This window comes from Lonchura striata, chromosome 4 (genome assembly GCF_050655825.1).
Source record: "Lonchura striata isolate lonStrDom1 chromosome 4, ASM5065582v1, whole genome shotgun sequence".
NCBI lineage: Eukaryota > Metazoa > Chordata > Aves > Passeriformes > Estrildidae > Lonchura > Lonchura striata.
The window spans coordinates 61,251,072-61,273,248 of NC_140706.1; the positions used below are offsets into that span (position 1 = coordinate 61,251,072).

Below are 22,177 nucleotides of genomic sequence, written 5' to 3' on the forward strand. Positions count from 1 at the left end.
CAGCATCAATATGGTGCTGGCATTTCTGCAAAGCTGTGCTAAATATCAGCTTGCAGATAGAAAGGCTGCATTTTCAGACACTGGATGCTCTGGGAAAACTTGTACCAGTAAGTGAACTTTTTTTCTATTGCATTTCTTGCCAGTGAAAGTGAGCTGTGGGACAGGTACAACAACATTCTGGCTATTTAAAGCAGTTATTTGGGTTATAGAGTAAAATTTACAGCACCAGCACTGTAGTTTTCAAAAATAACATTTTCTTCCTTAATTTGATTGGAGAGATGACTTCCCCCTTTTCTAATGGACTATGCTCTTAGCTCCCTCTCTCTTTGGGCAGGTACCTTTGCAATGCTGTTAAAAGTTGGATTCCCTAGAAAAGAAGCTTGAGGAGATGTTGCTGGAATTTTTCTGAAAAGTCCAGCCTCATGATTCAAAACAACCTATGTTACCTAGTAGAAGGGAATTGCTGCTCCCATTTAAAAGTAAATGAATGATCTGGGTTGTAATAAATCCCTCAAATATTGTGAAAATCATCTGCTTGCCACTTCTGTGTGTGTGTGTGTTATCTTGAAGCTGCCTGCAAAATGTTTGTGAAACAAGGTGTGCTCTTTGTGCAGGCAGATAACCAAGTGGAGCAGAACAGGAAGCACTTCTATGAGCTGTCGCTTGAGTACGTGTGCAAGCTGCAGGAGATACAGGAGCGGAAGAAATTTGAGTGTGTGGAGCCTGTAAGTATCAGGGAATTCAACCTACTCTACCTTTCATAAAGGAGGGAGAAGGAATGCATTTGGACAAAAGCCAAGCTTTGCTTTCTGGAAAACACAACCAATTGAGTGACTTAACAGAATTGAAGTTGACTTGTTACATCTGTACAGATTCCTAGTGCAGAAAAATCTAGCCAGGCATGTCAAATCTTACATCAGTAATAAGAATTGATTTGGACCCTCTGATGTTGATTTTCAGAAAATGTGTGAAACTTTTTGTTGTACTGCAAAAACCTCAATTCACATTTTGAGATAGAATAGAGGATATAAGAAGATGGTGTCAGGATTCTTGCCTTGAGTTTTCTAACCAATGAAATGTTATTGCTGACTAATGCAAGGAATCTAATTTTAATTATGAAGGTTGGGCTTAGAGGCCTGCTAGTAAATAATTGCAGATATAAATCAGTTAGGAGGGGGCTGCTGGGTAAGAAGCCTGTTCCTGGGTAGCCTGATATGTTTAATTTCACTTGCAGTTGAATCTGTGCAGAAATCAAGGGTTTTAATTTAATTTTGGTGGAGATGGTGCATGCACTGATGCGACTTTCTTAATCTATGGGCAGAACTTATTGTAAAATTTTTCTGAAATGTACATTAACTTGGTATTTTAAATGCAAATTTATCAAACAAGAGAGCAGTAAGTGTAATACTGAGAATAAAGGGAGGATGGATTGTAGGAGTGACTTCCATTCTCTCTTATTCTGAAATCTGTGCTTTTGTGCCAAGTTTGTCCTTTTATTCTAATAGAATTACCTTAATGTAATAATGAAAAAAAGTGTCAAATGACCCTAATTAAAATAGCTGGTCATTATGCAGTCAGTTATTAAGAACTGTCTATTCTAATATGATAATTCCTGTATTAAGAAAAAATGCTAAAATACTTAAGGGGGAAAAAAATTACTGCAATTATATTAGCATTGTTTAAAGGAAGGCAAAATGCTGCGAAAAGAGTGATTGTATGGGGTTTTTCTGGTGTAAATATGTTGACCTTTTTATTTTTTTTTTTAATTAAAAAAAAAATTCTAATCCTAAGTACCTTTGCATTTGGCTATTGTGTTTCAAACTGTTTGAAGTTTCCTCAGAGCCAGACTAAGCAAATTTTGTTCTTACAACATGTCCCTTTCTCATTTCTGAAAGCTCCTTCTGGATGGTGCTGTTGCCTAATTTGTACTTGAAGTTTACACTAGGCTAGAAAGCTTTGTGCCAAATTCCTTTTCCCTTAATATGTAAAATTTATGGGGCTTTTTTGCATTTGTTGAAAATGCTTTATTTGCTGTATGACTTCAGACTTCTATTAAATACATACTTTGGCTTGCTCTCTTTAGAGAGTTGTTCTTTTATGTCTCACTTGCTTTGTTCCAGCAGCCTGAACTAAAAAGGAGAGTTAGACAGGACTACACCTCATGATGCTTCCAGCATAGTGCAACTTGTTTGTTCTTTTAAATTGGAATACTAAAGTCAGCACATGCTATATGGGTCACTTGCTGATTCTGACAGAAGGTCAGATCTGTGTACAAAAAGCAGCAATGGGCAAAGCTTCCTTCTTCCAGAAAACTGATGTGACAGTCATCTCCACATGGTCATTAGCAGAGAGAGGAATGACCAGGGAAATGATGACGAAAAGACAGAATGATCATTACCTCCTTGTGCACAAATCTGAGTTCCAGATGTCATTGGTATCAGAGCAATTGTAGGAAAATATTACATAGGAAAGTTTGGGAACATGGTATCTACATTTCCTATGGTCAAATGGAAAGTAGAGATCAGCTGTGAAATTCCAGAGACAGGACCATCCTAAATGTCTGTATACATGGATCATCATTTGGATTTAGATATTACTCATAATATTAGTGGAAATTTATTTTAAAATAATCATTTTGTAATCTAAATTTCCAAAAAAGCCTATATGCAGCAATTGTATTGAAGTAAATTGAGTTTTTTTGTTCTAACAAGTTTTTTTCTATTTCAGGTGCTATCATTTTTTCAGGGTTTGTTCACTTTCTATCACCAGGGATATGAACTTGCTAAGGACTTCAGTCATTACAAAATGGCCTTGCAGATAAATATACAAAACGTAAGTTGAGTCTACTTTTTTGAGTAAAATCACTCGCTGAAGTTGCTGCATGTGCAGTATCTGCATTGCCAACGCTTAAGAATTTCATGTAAGTGCATTGCCTGTGAATTTTGGGGATATGGTGCCATCTCCTGGATAGCCAACCACATCACTGAACAAATCATCATTAACTCCTGCGAGTTCTTTGTAATTTCTAATAATACTGTAAAAAACAATCATGAAGTAAAAGGCTTCCACTCCTTTTTTTCTTATTTTTGGAGACAGAAATAATGCAAGGATTATTTAAAATTAATGAAGTCTGTTAAAAATGCATAAAACACTGGTGTATGGGTACACTCCAGAGTATGGGTAATGAAATATGAAGTTTTCAGAGTTTTGGGTGTGTTTTGAAATTGAGTATGTGGTGGTCATGTCTGAGGGTCATTGCCCTATAGGGTTACATTATCCATAACTAAGAAAACGGAAGAAAACCAACTGCTCACAGGAGTATGGAGTTTGTTTTGCAGAAGCCCTTTCAAACAAGAACACCCCTGTTAGTTTGGGGTGCAGAGCTGTGTAAGGAGACTTGGTGTTGGCAGCCATGGTGTATTGACAAAATTATCTGTTCCTTCAAGGACAGCCAAATGGGGCCACCACTACTTTAGTGTGCCCTCATCCCAGTGTGATCTAGACTGGGAGAGCACGAAACAAGGTGAAGGCTGAAGCAGTGGGACTGACAGAGTTACTAGTCAGGTGGTCTGTTTGCTTCCTTGAGATTTAGGAAGAATAAAGCTTGCTCAGAGGAATGTGGGTGTGCCAGAGGCCTCTTGGTAGGAAGCACACCACACACTTAAATGCAAACAATCAATTCCTGGTGGTACATTGGTTTTGTTGACCTCTGAGGGCATGTGGAATTAAGACACAGAAACTGCTTCTTGGAGAGGACAGTCTGTTTTTAGAAATGGCTTAACTAGCAGGGAGGCGGAAGGGAGGATTACAGTTGTTGTAATGCATAGTGACGTGATTCATGTGTCACGATACCATTCCTTTCATTTTCCTCCTGTGTGTTCAAGTGTCAAGTTTCGTTTTGAGGTGGTGTTTGGTTTGAGAAAGGGAACTGGTTAGTGGTAACTTTGTAAGCAGACTTTTGTGGCAGAAGTCAGTGCTTTTGGGGGAAATGTCAGGCCAGACTTGATTCTTCTGTGTGCTTAACAGGACAAGTTGCAGCTTAGAGGGGAATTGATGCCAGATGAAACATGAGAGGGAAACTCTGATACAGTTTTGAAGAGCTGGGTTTCAGGATACAGATGGAAAAGAGCCAGTGGAGTGATTTGAAGAAGTGATGATCAGTAATAAAGTAAGCTAATCTCAGCAACTGTGTTTTCAATTGACTGAATGGTATCACAGTGTGCCCCACGAGATTCTGAAGAGCTTGAGCTTTGCAGCTCAAGTTTTATGAATAGATGGAGGCTGTAGAGAGAAGGCAGAACAAGGCTCAACAACTCTCCTATGTAAAAGGAGAATAGAAGGAAGCATCTGAAAAGATTTTGAGAGAACATGACATATGCTCCTGTTGCTGAAGATCAGCCAGATATTCCAAAGGAAAAATGAACTGGGGTTTGCCTGTGGTACATCTGAGCTGCTGGCAGAACACTGGATTGATGTGTTAGAAATTGAAAGGTACAAGATCCACTACAGACAGCCTAGCTGGATATGGAGAGTGATTTAAGAGTTGCCAGTATAGCTGTAGTAGTTGCCTTTCCTTTCATTCAGGTTGACTTTTCTGTGAGAATTATCCTATGGATTTCTTCTCCACACCCTACCACAAACCCTGCCTTTGCTCACTGCCCATCTCCTCCCCTCAAATGAAAGAAAGAAAAACGACCCACCCCAGCCTTGTAGCCCAAGCTCTAGAAAGCTGATTCTCCCAAGAGTCGTGCTATCTTGTATGCTTGTCCTGGGGAGAAGATAAAACAGGTGAGGCTGCATTTTCAGAAAAATAAAGGTGCTTTCAGAAAGAAAAAAGACACATAAGCATGCATCTGGAACTAGGTGCTTTCCTTAAAACACATGTACCAACTTGGATTTTAAACTGTTTTTCAGTGTTTTAGCTTGGACAGCTGCATATGTAGAGAAAACCAGTTATTACCATGACTGTTGTGGTTTTGTTTGCTCATTTAACAATTACCAGTGTTTTCAGACCAAATCAAAGAGTTTCTTGTGTCAGGTGTGAGCTACTGTGTTGCTTCGTGTCATATAATTTGTGGGTGGCATGGTTATTTTCTGATTGTTTTTGCTAATATTCTGATAAATATTTCTCTTCCTGCTGCTTGCAGACTTTGGAATAAGTGACATTCAGGAATAATAATCAACTAGACTTCCAAGTTTTTTAGTTTGTTTTTGCATGCTTCTGCTTGTGTGTGGTCAAAGCATTTGGCACATATATAGTCTCAATCTGTATATACTGTTGATGACCTTCCTGATACTTTTTTCCTCAATTACCACAGAAAATCCTGTACTTCCTGATGTCAAGTAAGTCTCATGAATGAGGCCAATATATGTAGTAATATTTTTCTAAGGAAATTTCAATATTCAAATTTGTTTTGCACTCAATATTTCACTTCTTTCTGAACAGGTCAGTGCATTGTTTCAAAACCTGCTCTAGCAGTTGTAGTGTGCTTTCCACAGTCACAGCAGCTAATATCTAAACCTCACATTGATTTTGAAGAATATCAGAAAACTCGGAGAGTAAACACATATAGTGCTTTAGGACTACATGTCCTAAAATGGCCTGGATCATTGTCTTTTTTTTGTAGGTGTTTGTGGTGGGTTGTTCTTGGCTGGATGCCAGAGGCCTGCTGCTCTATCACTGCCCTCCTTAGCTCTAGAGTTTGTGGATCAAGAACAGGACAGGAAGATCAACTGCAGACCAATTAGAGGCAAAACAGACTTGACTGGGAGAATTCAGTTTAATTTATTACCAGATTAGGGCAGGATAATGAGAAATAAAACCCAAATCTTAAAAACACACCTTTCCATCAGCCCTCCCTTCTTCCCTCAGTGGTGCAGGAGAATGAGGGTTATGGTCAGTTCTTCACATGATATCTCTACTGCTACTTACTTCTCAAGGGGAAAACTCCTGACACTTTCCCTGCTCCAGCATGGGGTCTCTCCCACTTGAGACTTATCCAATGTCCATGGGGACTTCAGGGGAATCTCAGCTCTGGCACCTGGAGCATCTCCTGCCTCTCCTTCTTCACTGACCTTGGTGTCTGCAGAGCTGTTCCTCTCACATATTCTCGCTCCATTCCCTGGCTGCATTTGGCATTGTGTGGTTTTTGTCTCTTAAATACATTATCCCAGAGGCTCTGCCATGGTCACTGATGGGCTCAGCCTTGGCCAGTGGCTGATCTGCCTTTGAACTGTCTGGCACTGGCTCTGTGGGACATGGAGGAAGCTTCTGTCACCTTCCCACAGAGGACCCCTCTGTAGGCCCCCACCAGAAAAACCTTGCTGTGCAAAACCTACTGCATGATTCCTAGCAGGAAAAGTAAGTCTTTCTACCACTCTCATTACCAAAGGGTTTTGTGTTGTCTTGTTTTAGACACGAAATCGTTTTGAAGGAACAAGGTCAGAGGTAGAGGAGCTCATGAACAAGATCAGAAGAAATCCTCAGGAACACAAAAGAGCAAATCACTTCACGATGGAAGGCTACCTCTATGTACAGGAAAAAAGTAAGGTGTATTTTGTATTCCACAGTGCCCATATTAGGCATACAGGCAAGTCTTGTCTCTACAGGTAACATGATGATGTAAAGAATTTACTGTTGATTAAAGGGTCATCTAAGTATATTTTCAAAGTTTTTAACAGCATTGTTACTGTGGCTCATAAAAAAAAAATATTGAGCTGAAAATGTGACAGTTTTTAGTAAAAGTGACTGAATTCAGGAAGTTTTGTTTGACCAAAGAATGGATTTCATCTTATTTTTAATCCCTTACTAATGACCTCCCCTGGATCTGTCAAATGTTCGTTGTCAGCTAGCAACATGAGTTGTCAAGTTAACCTCTGAAAATTTGGCTTGTTGAGTATGATGAAATGAAGTGTCATTTCCTTGATTCATTGATACAGTTTCATTACCTAATTGTGATGATAGGGTCAAATAAAGCAGACTATATGTTAGGTAGCTGGTGTTAAAATTCTTGCTGTGAAGGTGCATGTTGCATAAATCATATCCTGTCAACACTTCAAACAATTATAAATCTTTCTCACACTAGTAAAAAAGCCAAACAAGATGCAGAGCTCTTGTTGCTCAAGGAATGACAATTTATTGTAATTTATTATTTATTTTTAAGCATTTTGCATAAATCATATTTTTGAGATATGTGCCCTTATAGAGTGAGAAGATTAATTTACTGACATGATTTTTTAGGAAAAATTAAGTAATAGAAGTGTGGAGATACAAAGGGTCAGAATCCAAGTTTGAACAGGTTGCACTATGGTACAAATCTCAGCAATATTGTTTGCAGTAAGCTGGGTTCTAAAATAAGTGTCTTCTGTCTGGGGTATGCACTGATTAATAGGAGAGAGTTCTGGTGTCAGAAGTTGTGATCCGGCCTTAATCATGAGATTATTTAGAACTTGTAACAGAGTAATTGGTGGTTCTTTAGCTACCAGGTGTAAATCTAGCTTTCTGTGTTCTTTTAAATAAAGTCTCAAGGGCGTATTTAGTATAGGGAAAAATTTTGTCTGTAGTAGTGAGAGAAAGATACATTAATAATTCTTTCCATTTGTTATTAAACATAAGAGTAAAGTATACCATGCATCGTATTTTAGAATAATAAGCAGTGGTTAATATTTGTATGATGTCTTAATTTGTACCTTTGCTTTAAATACTGCATTATTAGGAATTAATTAGGGCTCTAAGTATCATTTTAGAAAGCAGGAGAGGAGAATGCAGAAACTGGAAAAAGTACATACTATTTGTTGCTTTTGTATTATGTAGGGCCTGCTCCTTTTGGTTCCAGCTGGGTGAAGCACTATTGCATGTACAGGAAAGAAACGAAGAAGTTCTCCATGATTCCATTTGAACACAGATCAGGAGGGAAAGTTGTATGTATATTTATGTATTCTACTCTTACAGCTGTTCCATATTAAGATCAGAGAATGTGTCATTTAAGATGTGTCAAGTACTTTCCCCCTCTACCCTCCTTGCCCATTTTTTTCACCTTTCCTCATACAATTCAGTCTGCCATTGGAGGACATTAACCTGAAGTAGTGAATGGATTAATAGATAAAAATTCTCTAAACTTTCCAGTTACTTCCTTTTAGACGTCCAGAGGACCTGGCATGGATCACATGCAATGTTTCACCATTTAGAATCTTGTTTATCCATGAGGCCTTTCACTTTCTAAAGTATAAATCAGGAAAATATAACACATCTAGAAATTTCTTTATTAAATGATTCAGTTGGAGTTTTCTTTGGAGATGTAAATACTAGAAGTGGGACTAGAAAAGTGGATAAGAATGTAATTTGTACTGATAATTGAATGTAATTTCAATTATCTTTAAAAGCATCTGAAATATTCAAGACCCAAGATTTTATTTATCTTTAAATGGCTTTAATTCGTACTGAAATAGTTGGGAATTGATTACCTTTATAGATGACACATTAAATGAATGTATTGATAGGGATGAAATGAATTTTGTTGCAAGGAAATAGGATATCTGAATCTGGAAACTAAGGCTAGAGTCAATATGCCTCTAAATTCAGCACCCTGCTCTGTCTTCAAATTTGGTTAGGAAATCATGTTGTTGGAATTTTATCAAGTTATTATGTCCTATTAGTTTCAGCAGAGGGGAGATGGCTTTCATAATTTTGAAATTATGTGTATTTACAAATCTATTGAATTTTAAATATTTTAAAAGCTTTGGAAAACCTGATGTACTGAAAATTAGTGATATTTGGTTTCCTTAATCACTTCAGTACTTCTATGAATTTTTTATCCTAGTTTGTTCTAGTTGTAATAAGCCATTTTAGTTAGTATAGTATATAGTATGTGTGGCTGAACATTCAGCATTCTAAAACACATGTTTCTGCTGTATTAAAATATCTCCCGTTTAGAAACCCCTGCAATTACTCCTTCAGTGACAGCCTTTTATGTCTGGAGATGCTGAATAAGACAAGAAATAATTAAAATTTGCAGTTAATCTTGATTTAATCTGGTACAACTCAGGCAGCATTCAGAGATGGGTTTGGGATTCCTCTGTAAAATAAGATCCTAGTGTTGGTTTTGAAGAAAGGGAGAGTTGGTTCTGTAAGACATGTTACAGATAGTAAAGAACACTTCCTTTGTTCTGGTTAACGTAGCCTTTACTATGACCTTTACTATGGAAATCACTGTGGCTGACATAAAATGGGAAAAGTCTCTTTGTGTGTTTATAATGTAACCAGTGCAAAATATTTTTGTTAGTTTTTACTGAGTCACTCTGTAAAGTACCAGCTAAAGTGGACTCAACATTTTTAGATTTATGTCCCAGAAAAACATAGTATTTATGTTATTGTGTAGAAAAGTGAATTGCAAACATGGGCGAATTCTTTTGCAAGTGTCAGTTTTCAGTATAGCTTTCGCCATTTAATATAAATTTACCTTACTTGCCTTGTACAGCTGGCTTACTGGAGCTTATAAAAACTTCCAAGAACTGGGTCAAGCTTATAAAAACTTTCTTTTCACAGGGTGATGCGGAACTCTTTGTCCTTACGTATTGTACCAAAAGAAATACAGATACAATAGACAGGCGATTCTGTTTTGACTTAGAAGCTTCAGACAGGTAAGCTTGTGAAGCATCCTGGGAAGAGCTCTTTTGAAGCAGTAATTAAAACTACTGCAAAATTACTGCAGCCTTTTCTTCTGATTTCTTCAATCCTCAGTTAGAGTTCCAATGGGAATGGTCGCTGGAGGAGCAGGCAAGCACTGCCATGGCTCACGGGGTTTTACCTCAGCTGTGTATAGCAGAAGCAGAGAGGAACTAAACTGAAATGTAGACATTACCTGAGCTCACATTAAAGAAAAGCACAGAGTTAAGAGGGACTATTAAGAATTATCACAGTGAAGAAACATTACTTAAATTGAAGTACATACAGCTATAATGAGAGACTGATTACAGTAATAACTTACATAGTCATGACCACACTGTATCACAGTCCTGTGTTCCAAAATGGTGGGTTGCTGAGGAGATATGTGTTGCCCTGTTCTTTTAAAAGTTTTAAAGTTCTTCTGAAAGTTTTCTATGCCTTCTAATGTTTACATATTTCTACTAGAGTTTCTCACACACTGTCATGTAAATAATGATTGTTTTGTATTCTTCTTTGTGGGAGGAGAGAATTGATAGACTTACTTTGACCAGTGTGTTTGGAGAGGTGGCAATTTCACCCTCCAATACACTGTCACTTTTAGAATTCTATATATTGTGAGGTCAGAAATTTTCTCTTTTGCTTCCTTTTGTGCTTTCTATCTTAGTGTGTGTGTGAGTTATTTCATGTCCTAGTGCAACAGATATGCTGGATTTTCAGATTGAAATAAGGTTATTGGGATTTTGAGGCTTCTTGTGTCTGGAATAATCATCCACTGCATCTTGAACATTGTTGCCACTGTCTTTTTGAAGCACCACTTGTTGCTCTATTTCTAAAGAAAAGACTTGCTAATCTTTTTCTCTAAAGGACCTCAAAATTTGATAAACATTGTCTTTAAACAGTGTTCTAGTTTTCCTTCATTTATGAAAGTGAGGGTATCCAGCTTCATAAGATACTCCAAATAAATGAGGCTGTGGTAATGCTACATTCTTTGGATGCAGAAATGGAATTAAATGCTAGATATAAATTAGTGGATTGCTGTTGAGTTTTTGCATCCACCCCCTCTGAGCTACTATTAATCTATATGTTTGCTCATTACATTACACCAATTAACCACATGCTAACTTATAATATAGTAGGTCAAGTTTTATGGATTTTTTTTTTTAACATTAGATTCTTAGTTTTTTCACTTCAAAAGCATCAGGGCCAGTGCTCTCAGGCCCCCCTGTCCTGATTGCTCATGGTCTGCAGATATTTTTGTGATTATATGCTCAAACTTTAATCAGAGTCTATGCTGAGCTTGTGTGACCAGTTCAACTGGCCTGAAGCATGTTCATTCCTACAACAAGCGAAAGGTAAAGGGATGTAAAACTCCCTCTGCATCAGAAAACTTCTAGCCTGCATGGCAGATGAGAAGATGCTCGTTTACAGCTCAAGTGATGTTTGTCATTACTTTACAGTGTGGTTTGAACTTGCATTTTTGAGATGAGGAGGATGTGGTTTAGCTATTCTAATGCTGTGTCCCAGAAGTATGAAAGGGAATAAAGGTTTATACTCCAGGCGTCAGCTCCTCTTGGGTCAGTGTATTGATTGGTCAGTAGGGATAACAGATTTCAAACTGTCTGATAAAGTTGCTAAAAGGTAGCATGAGAAATGTCAGTCTGTTCACCTCTGTGTGTCATCTCTTTGGTGGGGTATCTGGAGTTTATACAGAGATGGATGGAGAGCAGGGTTTCCTTGATGCTGCAAAACACTTTTTCATTCTCTTCTCTGGTAAAAGGGGGAAAAATCTAGTTCCTCTTTCTGTCTTGATATAATAGATACAATTTGATCTGCTGTGACCTTGATATCAGACATTTTTCTTTTAATAATATATGTGTGTAGTACTGAGATGTTCCCATGGAGATTAGTTCTATGCTGCAGGCCATTAGCTTGTTTCCTTGGTATCAGTTCAGGGCACACTTATCCCTCAGCTTGTCCAAGTTAAAAAATAACACAGGGATTGACAGCTGGGCATGGATTTTCTCCAGTACTGTGCTTTGGAAGGAAGCAAGGTCATAAAATTTTAGGGATGACTTAAGTAGCAAACATTCAACCCTGTGTGTGACTGAAGCATAACTTTGAGCTAGCTGAAAATTTGCATATTTTTCTTTCAAAAGGAATGGTTGTATTTTCTTTAAATTCAGACATTTATGGCTCTCAGGGTGCTAAGATTCTGATTAAGTCTCTGGGAAGTGATACTTTTTTCTTTATACTCCATCAGGTTTACTTGAGGGTGACTAGTGGTAAATGTACAGAAATTTAAATCTTAAGGAGAGAGCAGACGTCTTCTAGGATAGGAAAAATTTATTTTATTAATAAAGAGTATTATCCTTCTGAAATAGTATTATCCTTCTTGATTTAAACTTTTTCCAATACAGGACAATGAGGGAAGGTTTGGTTTCCTTTGACTTTGTTTTGAAGACAAATAAATGGTATTTCATGCAGCATATACTGAGTTTGATGTATTGCTTCTAGGTTGATACTCTGATACCTTAACAACTGTAATTTAGTGAAAAGAACTAAATGGTTTTAAGCTATGATCATTGTTGCTGCTTTAAAGATGAAGATTATATATTGACTTAACAAATTCCATTTTTCCAGTGAGCTATTTCAAATAGTTTGCAGATTACATTAATTTTCCTTTTTCTTCCCTGTTCTGCCTATTTCTTACTGTATGTATCACGTCCATACTTTTTATTTTCAAAATCAGCATTGTTCAGTTATTAAGCAAAAGAAAATTAACCCTGACTTTTAATGCAATGGTCTTTTGCTTGTAGTTAAAAATAGAATTTGCCAAACATTTTTTAGTTGTTGGTGAATGCAGTTATGTTATGTTGGTACATTTGCAGGCCTGGAGTTCCTGTGACCATGCAGGCATTTTCTGAGGAAGACAGAAAGCTGTGGATGGAAGCCTTGGATGGAAAAGAAGCTGTAAGCATAATTTAAAAAATATTCTTTTATAGTGTAATGGGGAATTCTCTCATCCTCTGCTTTCTGATCCCATTTATACTTAATAAACTGGCTTTATGTAGTTTGCAAAATGATAGATTCAATGAGTAAAGAATAAAAGTGAAATAAAACTCAGGAGAGATGAGTAACTTGGTACAGCTCAGCGTAGATAACTACTGATGCTGATATGATAATTTTTTATTGTAATGTAATCAATTTTTATAAATGGTTTCCCATCCCAATGATAATATTGGTGTTATAGAAAATGTCTAGTATAAGCATGTTCACTTAGTCTTATGCTGACATGCTGTATTCCAGTGGCAAAACTTGCATGAGTGAGTTACATGGTGTTATTATTATATTTTTTAAAACCAGATCAAAAAGTTCTTGTCAATGGGACTGAGGTTGCACATGAATTTGCTTATTTCTGCCTCTCATCAGGAAATGAGTCTGAAATGCTGAATTGAATCACACTATTTATTCTTACAATGATAAATATATTGGTCTTATGGGCCAGAAATGATGGGGTTTTCTAGACAACGACACGGTCATGTCTCTGCCCCAGTAGTTGTTTGATTGACTCTTTGTTGCACCAATCTGCTTTCATTTGCAGAGATGTTTATTGCCATGACATGTTAGCTGAGCTGGACTCTCCAATAAGTTTAAAACTTCTGGGTGACCCAAACTGGAACATAAGTCCCAGGAATCATCACATTCTTAATAATTTAAATGACCTTGAAACTGTGGGAATTTAACCTGCAGAGAAACAGGAACGTGGAGCACACAAATCCCACTTAACTGGCTACAGCCAGTTCAGTGGCTGTAGCTGACATTGTTCTGAAGGGGCACAGACCTCTGGTCCTGCTGTTAGAGCTGCTGGTGGTGCTATGTTCTGGCTGTAATCAGCTGTATTTGTGCCTACTGAGCATTAATATTGCAAGTATCTTCTTTTTCTGGTTTCGTGAAAGTCCTTAAAATAATTTGTCTTTTTTGCTCTTTTTGTGTTAGCTGCTCATCAACTTGAATAGAGCGAATGCAAAACGGGAGGGAAGTAAGTATTTGAATTGGCATGAAGGCAGATTTTGTTAATATTTTAAAATTGAGAAAGATAAAGGTAATTAGTTTTGTTTTTTTTTTTTTTCCTCTCTGGAACTTTTTTCCCCTTAATTATTTTGCTTTTAAATCTTGAGTTTTGAATATTACTTGTAATTTTTGTAATTACAAGTAATCATTTAATTGTGCAATTAATGGGTTTTCATACTAACTCAATACATATTGTATAGGACTGGACATAAGCTGGAGAAACAGTGATTATTTTTGCCAATTTACTTCATGCCTGAAATTGATTCAAGGTTGTATTTATATGTAAATGCAGCACAATTTCTTTATCCAGATTGCATGTACATTTCTGTTAGAATGTGAAGGTATGGTTTTAAAACCAGTTGCAGCTGTAGATCAAGATCAGCAAAAAAGCTGAATTTGTGCATTTAAAATATAAACCAAAATATGTAAGTAGAAGAGATGGCTTTCTCTATACAAAGAAGAACATTAGCTTTCTTCTGTTGGCAAAGTATAAGAGTGAAAACAGGTATCCTCTTTTGATTATGAGGCAATTTATGCTTGCTTTTTTAAAAACTTGAAATTGCTGATTCAAGCTGGATCCTGGTGTTATTAAATATAATTTTTTGCTCAGATTTGTCTTTTCATGATGCAAGACCAGGTTCCCAGGAGCTATAAGGCCAGATGTCTGGGGGAGGGGCAGTTTTGCAACATAAGCTTTTAAAATGAAGTTTTGATGTGAAGAAAGAGTAAGATAGGAACAACAAAGGAACGCTGGAGCTCAGCTGTTGTCCTGTTCATACATCTGCTTTCATGTAGTCAGATCATTAACTGCTGTGAAATGATATACATGTGTCCTGTATCTTTAGTGTGGGAATTTCTTTGGCTGAGGGTAGGACTCAGTAAAAACCCTGCTGTTGATAATTATGTTTTTTCATCATAAGTACTTCCTTGTCCCATTTGGTGAACTCTCTCAGATGTTGTTGATGTTGCAGTAAGTACTGTTAAATTCCATCTTGCATCTGCCAACATGTGTAACTAATCAGAGATCCCATTCTTCAAAGGATGCTGCTGTGAACAGATTCACTGAAGCCACTATCACCAGAACAAGCCTTTACTTCAGCTAGGCAGGCTCCTGAAGGAGAAAAGCAGAATTTCTCTATAAAAAGTGATGTATTCTTCCAATTTCAGAATATTTATAGTTTTGCCTCAAAAGTACTAGCTTTATGATTAAGTCCAGCCTTATTTACAGTGAAAGACATAATTGTAATGGTGCTTTAAAACTGTTCAACCCTTTTTTTTTTTTTTTTTTGTAGGTGCACAGTTGGATAAGATAGGGTTCACCATCATCAAAAAGTGCATCAGTGCTGTTGAAACACGAGGTAATGATCAACTCAACCTGTTTGTGGAGAGGGTGAAGCAGCTGGTCTGTTGAAGAAGGTGATAAAGTCTGCTGTAGATCTCTGAAAAAGACTTTACCATGGAAGACATTTCACTGATTACACTGACCAAGACAGGAGTCTGTCCAGTCTTTCCTTTTATGCATGTTTTTCTTTCCAGAAATATGTTTTCCAGAAGTGCTCACAAGTGGGGAATAACACCTCTCTTGAGAAAGAGAGCCAATTTTTGTGCACAGAAGCTAAGACAAACTTGCTGTGTTTTGTAGGCATTGCTTGCACCTTTGCTTTGCTGTTTGAACAGAGTAATTTATTTCAGTGTTTCATTTCTGTTCAGGCTCTTAAGGCAGAAGAACAGGAGCTGAGCAGGCATGTGATTAACAGAAAATGTTGAAGTACTTTCTATGGACTTAGTTTCACCCCAGGGACAAAGATGCTATCAGATTTTATTGTTGCATATATTCATTGTTGTACTTCCAGAATTGGAGATGGAGAGGTCAGTGTGCAGACAGTATTCAAGAGGTATTTGGGATTGATTTTGGAGAGGCTCTGCTGAAGTGTGTGCTGACCAGCCACTCTGAGGCTCACTGCATTGTACATGGCACTGTGTGGAGAAACAGCTTGTTTGGCTGTTGTTTTAAAAAAAAAGAGGTGAAGGCATGAAAGTAGGTGAGGTTACAGTATATTTCTCCGTTTGTTAAGAGATGTTGTAATTTCTCTGTGTGCATTTTTGTTTTCTCCTAAATTGTTCACTTTCCTTCCTACTCTCAAAGAGCACACTTAGAATTTTTCACTAACTGGATCTTTTTTTTCTGTAAGTCTGGCATTGCACAGGGCAGAATACTTACATCTTTCTGTGTATCACAGTCCAGCTGAACTAAGATGAACAGAAGAGCAGGTTCATGCTTGCTGTCAGTGCAGTATCTTACTGAAAAACAGTGTCTTCCATGTATGTGCTTACTATACAATATTATTAGGAACACAAGCAGCCTTTGTGAGACTTAAAGTTTTGCATTTAAACAGCAAGAAGTATCTGAAGTCCTTTTTGTATCAGTCCTGTCTGATACATTAAAGATGTTATTTCAGATTAGGCTATATTCTATCTGGTGTTATTTTTGTACATTCTGTTCTTTTGAATATTTTTTTCAGATAAGTTTGCCTGTCTCATCACTTTAAAATTTCAGTTACTGGCATTTACAATCTGAATATTTGAGCTGGGAAACATTGCAGATAAAGCTGGTGTCCTACAGATAAGTTGTCTTCACTGCAAAACCCTGTCTGACTATAGTCTGGATCTTCTCTTTACAGTGAATTAAGCAGATTTAATAAAAAGGGTGGCATGTGCTCATGTAATGAAAGGCTAGTTTTGGCCTATAGTACAGTTACAGAGTACCTTACAATACCTCATGAATTCTCCTTACTATAAGCAGTGTGGAGTATATTATATTTTGGTTTATTATTTATAAATGTGTTCAAATAGTTTTCTTTAAGTTGTGGGTTGATTTTCTTTTTCTAATACCTTACAAGAAAAGTGAAACAAGGACACACAACTGTGGAAAAAAATGGAAACATTTTCTTTATGAAATGACTATTTGGAAAAATGTTTTTTGTTGACTTTTTTTTTCCCTCAGGGCTGTGAGTGGATAGATTAAACTGAATGGAGATTTAAGTTCACTCTATCCTTTATGCCTTGATTTAGGAGCATGTAAGAAGGCGCAAAGTACTTGTGTAACCCTCTCATTCAAGACAAATTATGAGCTTTCATGGGTTAGCAGCATTTATCCCCATTGTGGGGTCTGGCTGAAACATACTTGGGAAAGAATTAAAGTTCCCCAAGTCTATGCAGACTTTGCACCTTTGCTGTTGTATGTACACAGCCTCTGTAAGATATGCAGTCAGTAGAGTGCTTTGTGGTAGTTACCACCAAGGAAAAAGACTTGTGTCTTTTGTCTATTAATTTTGTTTCAGAAAGTACACAAAAAAGAAAATAAATCAGTTTTCAATTAATATTTCTCATTCTGGAGTTCCAAGAATATATTTAGGTGAGGTACTATCTTCCAGGAACTCAACAATGTGCTTAGTTTGGTTTCAATCCACTTGATTTTTTCCATTACATTTCAAGCAGTCATTGATGTTTTTCTGTTTACTGATTCTGAACGTAACATCAACTGCATTTAAAAAACAGAACAAGTAAACAACTCCAAAACAAAACAAAAAACCTCTAAGGGACCTTCTGCTGATGTCTGCTGAGCTAAACAAATGGAGGGCCAGAAGAACATTCAGTTGTTTGTCTCAGAAGAGTTTGGACAAATAGCTGCAGATGAAGAAAATCCATCTTTCAAGTGGCAGAATTTTCTACCTGTACTTTTCCTTGAAAACCGTTTTTACTTGGTTATTTCACTTTAATGATAATACATCAAAAGCAAGTTATATTCAGCAGGAGAAAACAGGACAGATGCTTCTTCAGAGATGGTGCTTGTGTGCCATGTTTTTATCTCTTTTAATCATAATGGGTGTGAGGTTGGCGTGGGTGGGAAGAGAGGACAGTCTAGTGTGGGTGGAAACTGAGAATAGTCTTGTCATGTCACAGCAGAAGTAGTCTGGTTTTCAGAGAGAGAAGAGCATAACAGAGATATTGAATATAAACTTGTCAATGGTTGGATTTTTTTTTCTCAGTTATGTTCCCTTTTATAATGCCAAGAAGGGAATTATTTGCTCTGAATGAATAGAAGCACAAAAATTAGTGTCTTTGTTTAAATGCATGTGAGCTTCTGATTCAGCTTTGCCTTGTAAGAGATTGGCTGTGCTTCACTGGTAGGCCATGCTGAGGCATCAGGATATGCATCCCATCTCTCACATACTGACCACCACACTGGTTGGATGTGCATCTGTGTTTTGTCTTGGAGAGAGAGAGCATTTTGGGATTCTCTTTGGAGTATTTCATTTATTATTCTCTACTGAGAATAATAGAATGGGGTAGATGTTTATAGAAACATCAAAGAGCTGCGTGCTCCACTAGTAAAGGCTCCGTGCATGTTTTTGTGTGCAAGTAGCTGGTTGTACCTTCTGAGGGGATGTGATGGGTAAAGTTTGCCAGAGCAGTATTTGTCTTGAGCTTAGTACTAGCGGAGCTGCCAATCTGAGCTGCAGAGAGATGGCAGCATTGAGCTGCATGACCGGCCTGGCTGTTCCTCAGGCAGAAAGTACATGGTGAAAAGGGAGTAGAAAACCTTTGCAAGTGATATAAAACCCTCTGTCATTACTTGGAATTCAGAGTGTCACTTGTATGGCTGTTTCTGTGCCATGGATTTTGGTATAAAAATTTGTATTTGCAGCTATATTGCAAGTCTGTGTCAGCCCCATGTACAATGCCAGTTGCAAAGTAAACTTTCCTACTCCATACCTTGCTTACAATAGTATAAATTACTATCTTGCTTTCAATACCTTATAATTCTAAGCATGCTTCACAAGCTGTATCCCTGTGCCAAATTCTGTATCAGGCAGCCAAACATCTTGAGATAATGTAAATATGAAGGAAGTTGTGCTGTGGGGCTTTACCATTCCAGGTTGCCAATAGTGGTTGAGCTGGCAGACTCAGCATCTGAACCCCTTCAGCATTTCAGGCAGTGGTGAGCTATTCCTTGCAGTGAGTCATCCTGTCAATTGTGTTCTGTAAATGCCAAGCATTATCAGTGTTGGATGTGCTGAAGATCTAAAATGTGCAGATTAAATGAGAAGTAGGACTGTTTCAAACCAGGTTTGTATATTTTAAATACAACATCATTTGAAAGTACGGTTAAAGGTATAATCTCAAACTATGTTAAAATTAATGCCTCTTTTCACTCCTTGATGTCTGCTAGCAATTAGCTATGCTTTTCTCAGGTTGATGAATTTGAAACTGACCAATTATCTGGTAATCTCTATCACAGACTCATGATTATTGCTGGAAGATTGTCATAGTTTCAATACTGCCATTTTCCAGAGGCTTCTGCATTATCATGTCTGTTTTAATACTGAGGAATAAGTTTGACCTTGATTATTTCTAAGCCTGTAAAGGTATGTTTGGGGGTCAGCACAGTTGGTTCCCCTCAGTTTTAATGTTAGAAACACAGGAAATCACAAATCAACTTCTGAGATAAGCAAAAGCTGAGTGTGACAGTATTTCTTCAGCCTTTTTTTCTTGCATATGATGCAGAAGGCTTGTTCTGTGGTACTGAAAGTAGTAGAAGACATTGTATAAAAAAAGTGTGATGCATTTTGGCAAAGCTTGATGTTAGTTTGGTACCAGAATTTTCCTGGACACCTCTGAGAATTTTGAAGCAAAACTATTTGCTGCTCTCAGGACAGATTTGTAGTATTTGTAGCATTCTTGTTTGGAGTGTATCGAGGACTATATTGTTGAGGTTTTTTATAGTGTCTTCAAGTAGTGCATAGCATGCTATCATACTTGTTCTAGGGATCACTGGAAAACTTACTTGGTTGTGTTGATAACTTCCTATTTTGAGAAGAACAGTGTTGTGGCCCCATAGCTGTTTTGGTTTTATTCAGTTCATTCTTTTGTGCACAGCTGAACTGTGAGCATACTGCTGAGCTGTGCATTTTGATGAGTGCAGATAAAATAAAGGAGATCTGGTTTATTCTGTTAATTTGAGTCAGCTCCAAACCTGGCATCTAGCTTAAGGCTCAGCACCATTTCAGCAGTGCTTGCATCCTGGGGAGGAAAAAGGTCCAGTTTTACCCAGGTGGAGCAAGCAAGGCAAGGAGCAGCTGCAGCCCTGGGACAGGGGAAGGAGCAGTGCTGGCAGTGAGTTCAGCAGGTTCAAGAATCTGGGATGGCTGAGGAGGCTGCAGACTGTGTGAGGAAGAGGAAGGCATCAGAGAAGAGAGAAAAGTTGCAGCAAGGCTAGGCAGGAAGAGGAGGAGGTAGAAAATGCCAAGTTCTCTCTACCATACTGAGAATTACTGCTGTGTATTATGGCTCTGTCTGACAGTAATTCATTAAAAGGCTAATGATTTTTACATACTTCATCTAATATTTATTTGGGAAGAACTTTTTCTCATATGACTGGTTTTAATTTTCCTTCTCTGTGTTGGAACAGCTTGGTATTGAAGCTGGGAATTCTCCACAACTCTTCCTTTGTTGAAGGATATTTTGAATAAGAATACCACATAATCTGTTATTTGAAAAGATTTCCTTGGAGTAGAAATGCAGCTATTTTTTGGCATTTCTACTCTTCCAGACCAGTGTGATTATGAAGGTAGATTGTGTTTGTAGATGGCTGCTTATTATGAGGCCTCTCAAACATCTGTGTACTGTAGTATTTCACCTCCCACTGTTTAGGCTCTGAAACAATGCAGCAGACAAAGACTACCTTATTTTGCCCTTTTTCTTCCCTACCCCTTCTGTCCCTGCCTTTTTTTTTTTTTCAATTTATATTCACAGTTTTACTTCCCTGGGGCTAAAGCTGGGTAATGTAATGGTAAGCAAAAGCAGGGGAAGAAAATGGGTAGAGAAGTGAATGTATGTGAGATGATGGAAGGGCACAGAGGAATGCCAGGAAAGTGGTCCAGTGCCTATATAGAATGGGAGTAGAGGACTGAAAATACTGTACTGGTTATGGCTCCTCTGTTCATCCCAAGAAAAACTGTTCAGTAGCTTTTGGTGGTGCCTCTGGATGTAACTCCTATGTGGACCACAGTGGGTTGGAATGAGGCCTTGTATCTTAAATGGAAAGCATTTATAAAATTGAAAAAGTACTGATTTTGAGTACTGGGAATAGGCTTAGGTTTTTCTTCATCCAAAATGTTTCAGTCATTTCATAATGGTGGGGGGGGGGAGGGGGAATAAGTGTTAAAGTTACTGAAGAAATCTTAATTTAGCATTTGTTTGTTCAGTTCCTGCATTATTAGAATGTGGCTGTTGATGTACCCAAAATGGAATTTAAAAGATTTGAAATTAGGCAGTGGTTTATTTATTTATTTTCAAGTAAAGCTTTGACCCTGTTTGCTTCTCTTCTCAGTTTCAGAAGTGGAATTGAGGTACATAAAATCTTTGTCAAAATATAGCATGAACGTATCTTAAAAACAGAGTAATGAAAGGATTCTTCATTTATAATTTTCTCAGAACTGTTAATACAATGTAGTCTCCTTGTCTTTCGAGATAATTTGTTGTCTGGGGCAAAAATTTTAATGCTAAATTTGCCTGTGGTTGATCTCATGCTCATGATTTTTTTTTTTTTTACATAATAGGTATAAATGACCAAGGATTGTACAGAGTTGTGGGGGTGAGTTCAAAGGTCCAGAGACTTCTGAGTTTGTTGATGGGTATGCCTCTATTTTACAATTTTTTTTGAATATTTTATTTCATGTTGTTTTGCTGTCAATATTTAGTTCGTAAAGCACCTTCCAGTAGTTTGCTCTAGTCCATGCAAATAATCACCACACCATTGTAAGTTTCCCTACTTTAGAAAGACCTGGATTAGTTAGTATGAATAAATGAATGAATAAAAGAACTGCTATAAGGCATGTGTAGTAGCAAAGATTGTGGTTTGTGCAAGGTTGATGGAAGTGGGATTAAAGCAGCCTAAGTTGAAGGATCGGATCAGAAAATACAAAATATCAAAGTCAGGAAAGTTTGAAGCTCGTTGCTTCATTGTTTCAAGTTTCCACCTTCCTTCTCCCATGTCTGGAATGTACAAGTGTACACACCCATGTGTCTGTAGTTAATCACTGTGCAAAATAAGACAGTTAAAGAGCTATTTGGTTTAAGAGGAGTGATATGATATATGTTTTAATAATAACTGTGTGTCGAGGCAGGAGACAGATGGAGAAAGGATTTGGTTTTGTAAACTTAAACATCTTAGGCTCTTTTATACCTAGTTAGCTAAAATAATTTGCAGAATTTTTTTCTCCCTTTTCTTTCTGGAAATTTTGATGCATCTTTAATTTCAATGACTGGAGTTCTCTTGCCACTCTGCTGTCCCTAGGGGAGGGAAAAAGAGAGAAATATTGGCACCTGGATGAAATCCATCATCTCTCACCAAAGTAGTAGCCATGACTGCAGAATGTG

The 22,177-nt window shown here is 37.4% G+C and overlaps 1 protein-coding gene across 3 annotated transcripts in view; it reads left to right on the top strand.

Annotated features, from left to right (window-relative positions):
- Positions 1-22,177, top strand: part of ARHGAP10 (Rho GTPase activating protein 10) — a 136,812-nt gene that overhangs the window by 57,607 nt on the left and 57,028 nt on the right. For all 3 annotated transcript variants that reach the window (XM_021536597.4, XM_085579282.1, XM_085579281.1), the window contains 9 exons: positions 615-725; positions 2,728-2,832; positions 6,416-6,545; positions 7,814-7,920; positions 9,545-9,639; positions 12,553-12,634; positions 13,661-13,703; positions 15,028-15,093; positions 21,358-21,432. In XM_021536597.4, coding sequence (XP_021392272.2) covers positions 615-725; positions 2,728-2,832; positions 6,416-6,545; positions 7,814-7,920; positions 9,545-9,639; positions 12,553-12,634; positions 13,661-13,703; positions 15,028-15,093; positions 21,358-21,432 — 814 coding nt within the window. The remainder of the gene's footprint in view (positions 1-614; positions 726-2,727; positions 2,833-6,415; positions 6,546-7,813; positions 7,921-9,544; positions 9,640-12,552; positions 12,635-13,660; positions 13,704-15,027; positions 15,094-21,357; positions 21,433-22,177) is intronic.